Below are 13,704 nucleotides of genomic sequence, written 5' to 3' on the forward strand. Positions count from 1 at the left end.
GCTGCACGTGGGCTTTCTTTTTTAGTTGTGGTGCGCGGGGGCTGCTCTTTGTTTCGGTGTGTGGGCTTCTCACTGCGGTGGCTTCTCTTTTGCGAAACACGGGCTCTAGGTGTGCAGGCTTCAGTAGTTGTGGTGCATGGGCTCAGTAGTTGTGGCTCATGGTCTCTAGATCACAGGCTCAGTAGTTGTGGCTCACAGGCTTAGTTGCTCTGCAGCGTGTGGGATCTTCCCGGACCAGGGCTCGAACCTGTGTCCCCTGCATTGGCAGGCGGATTCTTAACCACTGCACCACCAGGGAAGCCCCCGGTTATTTGAGTTTTACAAAAGTAACAGAAGTATTTGGGGTGGTAGCCAGGCCGAAACAGGAATCATTGGCTCTTTTCATTCTTTTTTTAATAAATTTATTTATTTTATTTATTTTTGGCTGCGTTGGGTCTTTGTTGCTGCATGCGGGCTTTCTCCAGTTGCGGCGAGCGGGGTCTTCTCACTGTGGTGGCTTCTCTTGTTGCAGAGCACAGGCTCTAGGCGCGCGGGCTTCAGTAGTTGCAGCACGCGGGCTCAGCAGTTGTGGCTCACGGGCTCCAGAGCGCAGGCTCAGCAGTTGGGGCGCACGGGCTTAGTTGCTCCGCGGCATGTGGGATCTTCCCGGACCAGGGATTGAACCCGTGTCCCCTGCATTGGCAGACGGATTCTCAACCACCGCACCACCAGGGAAGCCCTCTTTCCATTCTTTTTAATGCTGGGTGCCCCGTGCTATGGGCTTCTCTCAAGAGATCCCTGCCCTCTGTGTGCTATGTACTTAGCTCTCCTTTGGAGTCAAATCCAAACTCCACGTGGCATTCAAAGTCTTATAGTTTGGCCTTACATATAATAAAAATCTATTCCTAATAAATTAAAAAAATAAAATTGTATTTATAAATAAAAATTGATTACTGTTATGACTATTATCATTAGCAGTTAACATTTATTAAGCACTTAACTGTGGGTCTGTGGGCCTCACCCTGAGCACAAAAGTCCTATAAGAGGATGTCCATTTTTCAGATGGAGAGACTGAGGCTTGGTGAGAGTAGGTGACATGCTTGTGATCACTCACCAGGTCAGTGACAGAATAGAACTCAGGTCATCTGTTTGAATCTAATGCTTGAGCCCTAACCCCAGCACTCTTCTTTTGTATCCCCTGATGCTCCTCAAACAAAACTTTTCATTTTTACTTATTTATACTGCTTTTTGTTACTTATTTCTGAGCACATCGTAATGCCATCTCTCTTTTTTTTTTTTTTTGTGGTACGCAAAAGCCCAATGCCGTCTCTTTGTGCTGAAATTATTTCCTCTGCCAGAAATGCTTTCTGAACCCCACATTTTTCTGATAGTTAATATAGTTTTCGATTAAGAGCACAGACTCTGGGGCTTCCCTGGTGGCGCAGTAGTTTAGAGTCCGCCTGCTGATGCAGGGGACACGGGTTCGTGCCCCTGTCTGGGAAGATCCCACATGCCACGGAGCGGCTGGGCCCGTGAGCCATGGCCGCTGAGCCTGCGCGTCCGGAGCCTGTGCTCCGCAACGGGAGAGGCCACAACAGTGAGAGGCCGGCGTACCGGGGGAAAAAAAAAAAAAAAAAGAGCACAGACTCTTCACCCAGATTCCCTGGGTTTGAATCCTGGCTGTACCATTTATTAGCTGTGTGTTCTTGGGCAGGTTACTTAACCTCTCTGTGTTTATCTCAGTCTGTAAAGTGATGATATTAATGCCACATACCTCATGGAGGAGTTGTGAAGATTAAATATACGTACGCAGTTTAAAACCATTCACGGCATGCAATAAGCCTTAAGTATTTACTATTAATATTATTCATGGTAATATTACTATCATTGTTATCATTAACACAGCCTGACTTGGATTCTGGGTAGCTGAATGGGGATCTGTTTATCTCCTTGTAAAGTGAACTAATCTCTTACTGGTATGTGTTACCGGGTCTTGGAGAGGCCATGCGACGGCCCCCTGGTGGTGTGTACACAGCATTGAGAAGCGTTAATCCTGCTCGTTTGAACTGCCGGCTGATTTGCTCACATGGTTTTACAAGTTCTTCTAGTGTGCTGGAAATGAGACGCCAAGGCCAGTGACTGAGGAGATAAGCAGGGACACCGCCTCCGAGACCCATCTAGTAAATGCTTAGGAAGGGCAAGACATGATCTCCACCCAGTAGTGACAGCCACACACTTACACAACCCGTGGAGACCATGGTGGTACTTTGGTTTTATTATCCAAACGGACTTAATCCTTCTCTCCATATAGTACTTACCCCTAAGAGTTTATAGTTTTATTGAAGATGTTGTGCTCATGTTGGCAAAAGGGGAGGCTGTGGAGTCTAGCAGATCTGGCTTTTAATGTCAGCTGCACCATTTACTGGCCTGGCTCTGTGTCCTTGGGCATGTCTGCTACCTGCTCTGGGCCTCAGTAGCCTTATTTGTAAAAAGAGGCCAATAATCAGAAATAACACGTGAAGCACTTAGCACAAGCCTAGCCATTCGAGGGGACTTGATAAATGGCAGTCATTATTATCAAAGCAGTGGGGGATGAGGAGCAGTAGAGCAGAGGGAAGAGAACTAACCGTTCCTGCATATGTGCTGTGTACCAGGCATTGTGCGAGGCTCTCGACCCATTAGGAATTTCATTTGTTTATCCTTTCGGCTTCTAGGTAAGTTCAGTGGTGTTATCCTCATTTTACAAATGAGGAAACAAATTAAGTAATTTGCTTGAGGTTTCCTATGAGGTTATGGATGGAGCCAGTGAAATGTCTAGGTCATTTTATTCCAAAGCCACAGGGCTTTTCCAAAAACACTCTAATTTCCCTTAAAGTTCCAGACAAGTCATACAGACAGGAAGGCATTCAGAATTTGGAGAAATGACTGCCGAGCTTTAGTGTGGTTGAGGAGGGCTTGCTGATGGAGGGTGGAGGAATGGAGGCTGGACTTTGAAGCAGAGGGGCCAGAAAGTCAGAGTGAGGGCGGCGTGGATGGGGAACCTGTCTGTTTAGAATCGGCTGTCTTTGGGTGGTGGATGGTGAGAGAGAGCAGGACCAGTTTGCAAAGGGCCTCTTGTGTCAGTCCAACCAGTTTGGACCTTCACCTGCAAGTAGTGGTGTAATACTGAAAGTGTTAGAGCAGGGAGAGATGAAATCAGGGTCTAACCTGGTCAAGTCCAAAGACTAAATCGGGTAGGGAGAAGCGGGAAGATCTCTTAGTTGGGAGGCTCTTGAGGTAACAGGTGAGGAGAGGATGGCCTGGAGAAAGGCAGCTGTGAGATGAAGAGATGGATGGCTGACTGGCTCTGGGGGCCTAAGGAGAGGGGTGAGTGAAGGGCAGGATGGCAAACCGGGCCGACAGGGTGATGATGGTGCTGGTGACGGCAGGGGGAGCTCAGGGGCAGGCCCAGAAGTCAAAGCACAGCTTTACCTGGGACCCACCCATGCACAGAGCATCTTGTAGAAGTACCCAGTGGAAGTGCAGGGCCTGAACTCAGGCACAACTGGATAGCTCTGTTTAGAATTGACTGTGATGGCTGATGGTTCTTGTAGAAGAGAAGAACAAGATCTAGAGCTGCACTGGCCAGTACTGTAGCCTCTAGCCACATGTGGCTATTTAAATTTACTCTAGGTAAATAAAATAAAAAATTCAGTTTCTCATTCACTCTTGCCACATTTTGGGTTTTTTTTCGGTACGCAGGCCTCTCACTGTTGTGGCCTCTCCCGTTGTGGAGCACAGGCTCCGGACGCGCAGGCTCAGCGGCCATGGCTCATGGGCCCAGCCGCTCCGCGGCATGTGGGATTTTCCCGGACCGGGGCACGAACCCGTGTCCCCTGCATCGGCAGGCGGACTCTCAACCACTGCGCCACCGGGGAAGCCCCCACTCTTGCCACACTTTAACTGTTCAGGTGTAGCTAGTGGCTACTGTTTTGGGCCGTGCAGTTGTAGAACATTTCCATCGTCGATCGGGTAGCACTGGTCTGGATCTTGGGGAGTACCTATAAATAACTGGGGGACCTGCAGCGGGGAAGCAGAGCAGGAGGAGGAGACAGAGGGAGCCATTGAATTAAGAAATAATGTTGCTGCCTCTTGGGCAACTCTCAAAAGAAATAGAGTACTTGGATTTTGGTTTGAATTTGCTTTTTCTCCTTGTGTGATGTCATGTTTTTGGAAAAGCCCAGGCCCCAAGTCAGTGGCAGGCCTGGCTATAAAACATCGAAATGGAGGCCATGCTTCCTGCCTTTGTTTTGTAGATCTGGGCCTTCAACAGGTCTGGTTTGGCTTCTAGAGGACCTTTTGGCCATGCAGTGAGGGGTGGCCTTGATTAACCATAGAAAAGAAGACAGCAGCCATAGGAGGTGGATACTGTTATCTTTGTTCAGTTCAGGAAGCAGAAGCTTAGAGAAGTGAGGTAACTTGTTCGGGGTCATACAGCTAGTAAGTAGCAGGGCCAGAAATGGAATCTAGGTCTGACTCCAAAGCCTGTATATATATATATATATATATATATATATATATATATATATATATATATATATATATCTTTATTATATATATATCTTTTATATATATAATATATCTTTATAATATATATTTTATATATATCTTACATATATATCTTTATATAATTATAGTGCATTTATATATACATATATATAAATACATCTTATTTTAGCTAACTTTGAAAGTACCTATAAGCAAAAAGAAAAAGCAATCCTATCACCGAGAAATGACTACTGTTGACGTTCAGTGTATACTTTCCAGACTTTCCCAACTGTATATGTATTTGTCTAAATTTATATATGTATATTTATAAACATGTGGTGTATATGTACATAGACATACATTTCAGTCCTTTCTGGTGCATATAGGCCACACTCTTAACTACCACCTTTAACTCCTTATCAGCATTTCTGAAGTCCTAAAAGCTCTGAAGGTGGAAAATAAATCTTTTTTGTAAATTTGGCCCAAGCTCAATTTGGCAGTAAGATTTGCTTGAACTGACAGGAGACTATTAATAGGCTTTATTTATGCCACTAAGTGTTACTACTCCTAAGTTGCACTGAGGAACTGCTAATGTTATTGGTTTCTGGATGTTGCCTCTGACTGGGGTGCTGTGTAACACGGTACAGGTTCTGTATTATCTTTCTAAAATGTCCCAAATTTTGAATTCCAAAATACGCTTGGCTCCAAGGGTTTCAGATAAGGGACTGTGGGTCTGTATTAGGTTATAGTGCTGCCTGGGCGAAGGAAGGAGCCTCCAGGGTCAGTGTTATCTATTTAGCCAGGCATGTGAGAGGGGTTTGGGTTCTGTAAGATGTGCAGTGCAATGCACAGAATTCACAAGAGAAATGGAACACTCTCTACTTCTGTACATCCAGATCAAGCTGCAGTTGGCACTCTGGTTGACCTATTAGGTAGGCTCTTACTCAGAAATGGTTTCAATTGTAGGTGTGAAAGGTGGTCATCAGAAAGCACCCAGAAATGTCTGTGAGCTTAACCCCTGCCCTGAGGTTGTTTGCTCAGTGTGTGTTTACTGCCTGCCTGCTATATTTCATGTTGTCGAAAGCCAGGGGCCACAGAAGAAGAACATTAGCCCCTGCTCCCAGAAGCCTGTGGTCTAGCTAAAGAGGAACGATTGATAAAAAAGAGTTAAACATGGTTACAGGGAATTCCCTGGCGGTCCAGTGGTTAGGACTTGGCGCTCTCACTGCGGGGCCGGATCTGATCCCTGGTTGGGGAACTGAGATCCCGCATGCTGTGCAGCTCAGCCAAATAAAATTAAATAAGCATGGTTACAGTTATGATAAACGCCTTGATAGAAGTAAGCACTGGGTATGTAAGAGTAGAAGGAGAGGGCCAGAGAGGGCTTTTCGAAGGAGATGACTCCTGAGCTGAGTCTTGAAGGGTGAGTTTGAAGTTCGATACATGCAGGTGGGTTTGAGGGTGGTTAGACTATGCCCAGCATCGGGGCGGGGTGTGTGTGTTGTGAAGAGGCAACATTTAAAAAGATAAATGGTTGCCCCCCGCCCCGTCGCTGCGTGGCTTGTGGGATCTTAGTTCCCCAACCAGGGATTGAAACCGTGCCCTTGGCAGTGAAAGTGAAAGCGAAAGCACCTAACCAGAGTCCTAACCACTGGACTGCCAGGGAATTCCCTTAGAAAGATGAATGGTTTTGATGTGACTGGATTGGGGGCGAGAGAGGAGTGGTTTGAGTGGGGGTGGAAGATGGGCCTGGAGAGGTAGTCTGGGGCTGATTATAAAGGTCCTTGTATGTAATACTTAGAGGTTTGGGTCTTACTACAAACGTGTTAGAAGTTATCAAGGGATTTTACACACAGGAAAGACCTGCTCAGATTTGTGTTTTCTTCTAGAGGTTGTCAGTATGCACTGGAGGGGGTGAGAATGGCGGCAGGGAAATCACTGAGTGTGCTCTCCAGAGATACTAAGGGCCCAAACTAAGGCATGGCAGTAGGGATAGGAGAGAAGTTCAGGTATAAAAATATTTAGGAGAGACGATTTGTAGGACGTGGTGACCAAACATGGGAAGAAAGGAAAAAAAATCCCTGATGTCACCTCTTCAATTGGGTGACAAGGGACTGCAGGTCTGAGGTTGGAAAAAGGGCAGCGTGGGAGTAGGGAAGCAGAAGAGGAGGAAGGGCAGGAAGCTGTGGCCGGAGAGGGGACTGTGGGGCTGTGCGATGATAAACTTGGTAAAGAGCTGCTGACAGCCAGCTTCCGTACCAGATTCAGGAGGGAAGAGATTCCGAGAAGACTGCCCTGGGGCTGGAAATCCCCCTAACCATGCCTTAACATTTCCTTACATGAAGTCATGAATGAAGATGTTCTAGTTCTTGCTGGACGGAGTCCAGAGAGAGATATGGGGTCGGGGCATCAAAGAGACGCAGGTCAGCAAGGTGGTTTCCCAGTCAGTACACTGCCAACTCCTGGACGGAAGCCCAGTCCACAGGGACAAACCACTTGTCCCCAGGAGATGGCCTGACAGAGTCCTCAGAAAGCACTGACATGCAGAAACAGCACCTAAGCATTATTCCTAAGTTTGCCTTTGCACGTTGTAAAGCACTGTGAGATATTTTTTAAGTACCTACTTTATAGATGAAGAAAGTAAGACCCGAAGAAAGGAAGTAACTTGTCACACAGGAAGATGATGGTAGAGCTAGACTTCAACTTAAGTTTCCCGATACTTGCTTTTGACGCCTTCAGTACCTGCTGTGCACCTGTGCTTCTCCAGGCCCCTGGGAAATAGCATAAGGATGACAAAGTCCCCACCTCATGGGGCTTACACTTTAGCGGAAATAGCATGCAATAAACCAATGAATATATATAAGATTTAATATCAAATGGTTTAGTACTAAGGCATAGTCTTGTCCTCAGTAGGCTTACTGGCTAACTGGGGAGACAGTTACAACACACAACAATCAAGCCTATTGTGGGAGAAGTACAGGGAGCTATGGGAACATCTGTGTCAGAGCATCTGACCAGTTTGGGAGGAATCAGAGAAGGCTTCTTAAAAGAAATGGCCTCTAAGATGTACCTATACCAGGGGTTGGCTAACTACAGTCCCCTGGGCCAGATCCAGCCTGCTGCCTGCTTTGGTACAGCCCATGAGCTAAGAATAGTTTCTACATTTTTAAATGTTTGAAAAGAATTAAAAGAGAATAGCATTTCGTGACGTGGAAATTATATAATATGTAAACATCTGTGACCATACAGTTTTATTGGCATACTGATGCTTATAGCTGCTTTTACACTATAATGGCAGAGTTAATAGTTGCAGAGACTATGTGGCCTGGAAAGCTTAGGACATTTACCCTCTGGCCCTTTATAGAAAAAGTTTGCTGACTCCTGGCCACAGGATGGGTAGGAGTTAGCCATGGAAAGCAGAGTGAAGAAGAAGGAAGTCGGTTTCTGATGGGATCTTTGTATAACTGCAGTAACTTTAGTATACTTGGAGTATGGCATTCAAGGAGGTAGGGGGCTGTGGTGAGTGATGTGTCTGGAGAGGTGGGCAGGATCCAGACTGGGAAGAGGCTTGGCAGCCGTATTAAGGGGCTTGGATTTATCCAATGGGGAGCTTTTAAAAGGTTTTAAGCCATGTCGTCATTTTTTCAAAAAATCCTCTGGCCACAGTGTAGAGGTTGGATTAGAGAGGGTGGGGTGAAAGAGGAAGCAGGGAGACTAGTTGAGGTCTCCCTCAACTGGTTCCAGGGAATTGTTGGTAACCTAGGCTAGTATAGTGATATTGGGGATAGGAGTATATTGATTGATTTGAGAGGCAATTTAGGAAGCAAAATTGAAAGCCCTTGTTGATTGATTGGAGGCATTGAAACGTAACTATTTTCATGTTTCAAATGATTGTGTTTTCTTTTTCAACTCCAATGTTTTGTTTGTTTTTTCTCGTTCTTGTGAATGCATGGTTGACAAATCCATGTTTAGTAATAGTCTTCAGAGCAGAATTCCTTAGTGATGTTTCATGCCCCTGGTGCTCCTTGTACCTTGTGGGTCGAAGCAGCATCTTTCTGTGGCCTCTTCATGCTGTTCCCTGTTGACAAGAGATCTGGCTTTTAAGAAGCAAAGAAACAGTAAATTGGCAGATTGATTTTCCTTTTCCAGTTTGTCTTGATTTAACAACTTTCCCCAAATATTTCTTTGTTGCAGGTCCTTGGTTTTCAAGGCGCTACGTTGACAATGGCAAGCACTTAGGGCCTTCCCAATTTTACTTCTCTGACCCTTGCCTTTTTCCTCCTGGGAATTTAAGTCTCACTTGCAGTAAATGGTCATAACATCGCTATGTTATATTTTATAATATGTTGCGTGGCTTTCAAAGTGCTTACTCGTGTCAACTATTCAATACCTACGATAAGCCTGAGAGGAAGGCAGGACAGGTCAGGTTACTGAGATCAGGAGAGGTTAGATGGTTTGCGCAAAGTTCAAAGGTTAATAAATAGCAGAGCTGGTGATAGAACTTAGGTCTGCAGATTTCTTAGCTTTGTTCCTTCTATAATGCACTCCGTCTCCAAGAAAAGGGGGTCAAACTAGCTGGGACAGTTATGTTTTCAGTAGTAAAGACATCTGGATGAAATACTTTTTTTCCCCCTCTCTATCCTGCTCCCTGGGAGCTTCATCCGGACACCAGCCTAGGCCTTTCCTATGGTTTCAAGCAATATGTAAACCACCAGTCATTCCCAGACTGCAGTTTGAGAAGCTGTGGTCTGTATGGTAAAGCATATGTAAGTATGTTTTAATTCCTTCCTCCTCCCCTTAGGTGGTTCTTCCTTTGATGAGTCGAGACCAGATGGGAAGGGTCTGCTTGTGGACCAAAGCTCCCGGGGTCAGGATAAACCAGAAAACTTGCTCCCAAGGTAATGCAGCTCTCTCTTCACTTGTGCCTCTTAGGGCTGAGGTTTTCCTCATTGTAGAACTGAGGCCATTGCTGTGCATGATGTCCATTGTCCCACAGCCGCTGGCCTAGGAAATGTTAGGCTTTTATTGAGCATTTACTATGTGTGCCAGGCATCATACGCTTACATGGATTATCTTCCTTTAACCTAAGAGGTAGATACCATTATTTTCTCTGTTTCACAGCTAAGGAAACAGGTGAAGAAGAGATGTTATATAACTCACCCAAGATCCAGAGCTAGCAAGTGGCAGATCTAGGATTTGAAACTGGCAGTCTAACCCTACCGTGGAAATGTAGATTAGAAACATTTGATTTCTCCCTCCCATTATTATTATTATTATTTTATTTTTTTTATTTTTTTTTTTGCGGTACGCGGGCCCCTCACTGCTGTGGCCTCTCCCGTTGCGGAGCACAGGCTCCGGACGCGCAGGCTCAGCGGCCATGGCTCTCGGGCCTAGCCGCTCCGCGGCATGTGGGATCCTCCCGGACCCGGGCACGAACCCGTGTCCCCTGCATCGGCAGGTGGACTTTCAACCACTGCGCCACCAGGAAAGCCCTCTCCCTCCCATTCTTTTAGGAGTTTCCTGACTCTGAAGATACTTCTTTTTCCCCGTTTTTATTTACTCCTTTCTTTTTTCTGATGCTGTTATATTTAGTGTGTGCTCCAGTGCCCCCTACTGGTCATAGCTGGAATCATCTGGTAAAGATAAAAACTTATTTGTGTCAATATTTAAATTACACACTTAAACAGTAATGAACAATCCCTGGACTTTAAATGTAGCTAAATCTATCATTCTCAGTTCATTTTTGAGCCTTCCTGATATACATAGATGCATTTTACATAGTTTTCATTAGTATGTACATAACAATCTAAAATTAAGCACTTTAGTGGCATTTATTCAATGTCAGAAATTGTTTCAAGTGTTTTATGTATCTTAATTCATTAAGTAATCTTCAACAAAAGTTTTCTGAGCATTTATTAGGATTCTGTTATGTACATATGCCAAATTTTGCTTAACTTTAAATGTTGGCATTTGAGTAATTTTTAGTATGACTATGAAAACTACACAAATAATAATAAAACATAAATTTTCATTGCTTTTCTTTTTATTTCAGGTATTCCTGTGGAATAGAGATTCAGGGGAATTATCAAGTCAAAAGATCTAGATAGTTCTATAGTCTTGTTACGTGAGGCCCGGGGTCCAGAAAGAGCACTGTCTAAACCGAGTTCAGATTCACACTCTGCTGCCATCCAGCCTCAGGAATCATGGACGATGCTGGGTCTCCTTTTTCTCATTTGAAAAATGAAGGGATCAGATTAGATTATCTTCCAGGTCTCCTTCTGGTCTGAGATTCTACAAACTTATTATCTCTGGACCAATGTACTATACAATCAACAACATATAAGTTTACTTTGTTCTACATAGAAATAGTGTTGTTTTAGCAAATAAGATTTAGCAAATAAGTCTTCTGAAATTCAGATGCTGATGTGTGGAGACTTCTAGCTTTATATTCATGTACTTTGTCAAGGAGGACTCATCAAAATATGATAAAAACTTCTTTTAATAAAATTTTGTTTGTTTGTTTTTCTAGACAGAATAAGTCCAAATCTGAAATAACTGACATGGTTCGCTCCTCCACTATCACAGTATCAGACAAGGCTCATATTTTATCCATGCAGAAGTTTGGACTGCGAGATACAATCGTGAAATTACATCTAATGCAGAAAGAAGAGGATTATACCTATATCCAGAACTTCAGGTAGCTCACTGGGTCTTAGACTGTTTCCACAGCAAAATGATCACTCACCTCTCTGAAATTTAAGCACTTCTCCCATAACCTGGATTTGAAAGCAAATCCTGTACAGAATCCCTCCCATCATTTTCTTTTTTCTTTTTTTAGCTGCATTGGGTCTTCATTGCTGCGCGCAGGCTTTCTCTAGTTGCAGTGAGCGGGGGCTACTCTTCATTGTGGTGCGCATGCTTCTCATTGCGGTGGCTTCTCTTGTTGTGGAGCACGGGCTCTAGCCGCGCGGGCTTTGGTAGTTTCAGCACATGGGCTCAGTAGCTGCAGCGCGCGCAGGCTCGGTAGTTGTGGCTCGTGTGTTCTAGAGCACAGGCTCAGTAGTTGTGCCTCACAGGCTTAGTTGCTCCACGGCATGTGGGATCTCCCCAGACCAGGGATTGAACCTGTGTCCCCTACATTGGCAGGCGGATTCTTAACCACTGCGCCACTAGGGAAGTCTCTCCCATTGTTTTCTAAATGAGTGATTCCTTTCACTCTTCCTCAGCAGGCACTGTGGGAGGTGTGGTGTAGTGGGAGTGACACAACTTGCAAATGGTTGCGGAAATATTTAAAGAGATACACGTGTGCAGGAGAAGGAGAGAGATCCTGATTTTTGCTTATTTCTCTGTGTATCCCTTGGTCATTTGGGGCCTTTGAAGAAAGTCATTTGAATTGAAATTAGTCAGAGGAAGTTAGTGTTTGGTAATCTTTTTAGGCAAGGTGAGCGAAAGTTACATGAATAAAGCATGCAGGATTCTGCCAGATCTTTTTATTATTTATTTACTTATTATTTATTTAGTTTTGAATTTTTGGATTTTATTTTATTTATTTTCTTATACAGCAGGTTCTTATTGGTTATCTATTTTATACATATTAGTGTATATATGTCAATCCCACTCTCCCTATTCATCCCACCATCCCCACTTTCCCCCCTTGGTGTCCATACGTTTGTTCTCTACGTCTGTGTCTCTATTTCTGCCCTGCAAACTGGTTCATCTGTACTATTCTTCTAGGTTCCACGTATATGTGTTAGTATATGATATTTGTTTTTCTCTTTCTGACTTACTTCACTCTGTATGACAGTCTCTAGATCCATCCACGTCTCTACAAATGACCCAATTTTGTTCCTTTTTATGACTGCCAGATCTTTTTAGATCATTGCATTGGGACTATAACACAAAGTAACGTTGCTTCTAGGAATATAAACAGTGAATTGTCTGAACACTGGAGTTGCTTTCTTTCAGAAAGTAGTTACCAGGGTACTTTTCTTTTTTTCATTTCACTGGTACACACAGTAAACAGTCATTTCATGGATTATGGCTCTCTAATGGCTGTTAAAGCTAAGTAGGAATGTTCGGAGTGGGCCTCTACTGTTTGAAGTTATCACAAAAGCAACAAACATCACGGCAGACTGCACGTCACCCCTTGGTGCCATTTGCACTGGTCTAGGATAGATGTGACATTTCTTAAGGCTTCAAATTCCAGTCCAGAGAGACTGAAACCGAGCAGAATCAGCATCCAGTGCTTTCCCCCGTCATGTCCATAGTCCTCCCAAGTGACTGATTGATTGTCTTTGGCAACAGGTTTTTTGTGGGAACATACAATGTGAATGGACAGTCCCCTCAGGAGTGCCTCTGGCCCTGGCTCAGCCATGGTATCCAGGCCCCAGATGTATACTGTGTGGGGTGAGTGCTTCTCTTCTAGTTGCCTCTGCATTTTCCAGAACGTGTAGCTGTGGTTGAAGGGATGGGGGCATGGATCTATAACTGGGAATTCACAGCAGGTGAAGGGATTGGAAAATGAGCATGTGCTTAATAACAGCTGTTCCCCCGTTAGCATGCTTTCCTCACAGTAAACAAATTTCTGGCACTATTCAAGTGATGTGCTTGGCATTTGAATGCTAATATTTAATTTTGAGTGCAGTTCTCTGTTAAGGTCGGTGCACCTTGAACTGAATTTAATTACTTAGACATTCAACAGTTTGTTGGTCACAAAGAAAAAATACCTTTTGCCAGGGAAGGAAGGTTAGCTTAAAAGAAAAAAAAGGCCCCATCCATCAGTCTTTTTTTTTTTCACACCTACTATCTTGTCACCACTGCACTGGGTATTGTTGGTGGGGAGGGGACAGCAAAGAAGCCTGTACAGGAGTGGAAAGGGCCTAGAATTTGGAATTTATGTAGACCTAGGTTTGAACCCATTTGCCACTTGGTGCTTGGGCGAGCTAGTGATCTCGGATATAAAATGGAGACTCTTCTAACTACTTTGGGTTCATTATGAAGAAGAAATGGGCTGCTACTTGTGAAAGCACCTCGTAAGTTCCTTGACTAAGGAACTTAGTCCCTTGTCGCTAAGTGTTTATTTTTCTTCCCTCTTGAGGGTCCTGCAGTTCAGCTAGAAAGCTAGGCCTTACACACCCAAACCAACCTGCGAACGTGCCATCTCGCACGTTACCCTTCTCTACTCTCTGACTGGTTGCT

The 13,704-nt window shown here is 44.4% G+C and overlaps 1 protein-coding gene across 3 annotated transcripts in view; it reads left to right on the top strand.

Annotated features, from left to right (window-relative positions):
* The window catches only part of INPP5B (inositol polyphosphate-5-phosphatase B), a 44,093-nt gene that overhangs the window by 13,396 nt on the left and 16,993 nt on the right, over positions 1-13,704 (top strand). For all 3 annotated transcript variants that reach the window (XM_081225614.1, XM_081225612.1, XM_081225613.1), the window contains 3 exons: positions 9,308-9,404; positions 11,036-11,203; positions 12,811-12,912. In XM_081225614.1, coding sequence (XP_081081740.1) covers positions 9,308-9,404; positions 11,036-11,203; positions 12,811-12,912 — 367 coding nt within the window. The remainder of the gene's footprint in view (positions 1-9,307; positions 9,405-11,035; positions 11,204-12,810; positions 12,913-13,704) is intronic.

The sequence above is a fragment of the Mesoplodon bidens genome, assembly GCF_964165515.1.
Source record: "Mesoplodon bidens genome assembly, chromosome: 2".
Classification (NCBI taxonomy): Eukaryota; Metazoa; Chordata; class Mammalia; order Artiodactyla; family Ziphiidae; genus Mesoplodon; species Mesoplodon bidens.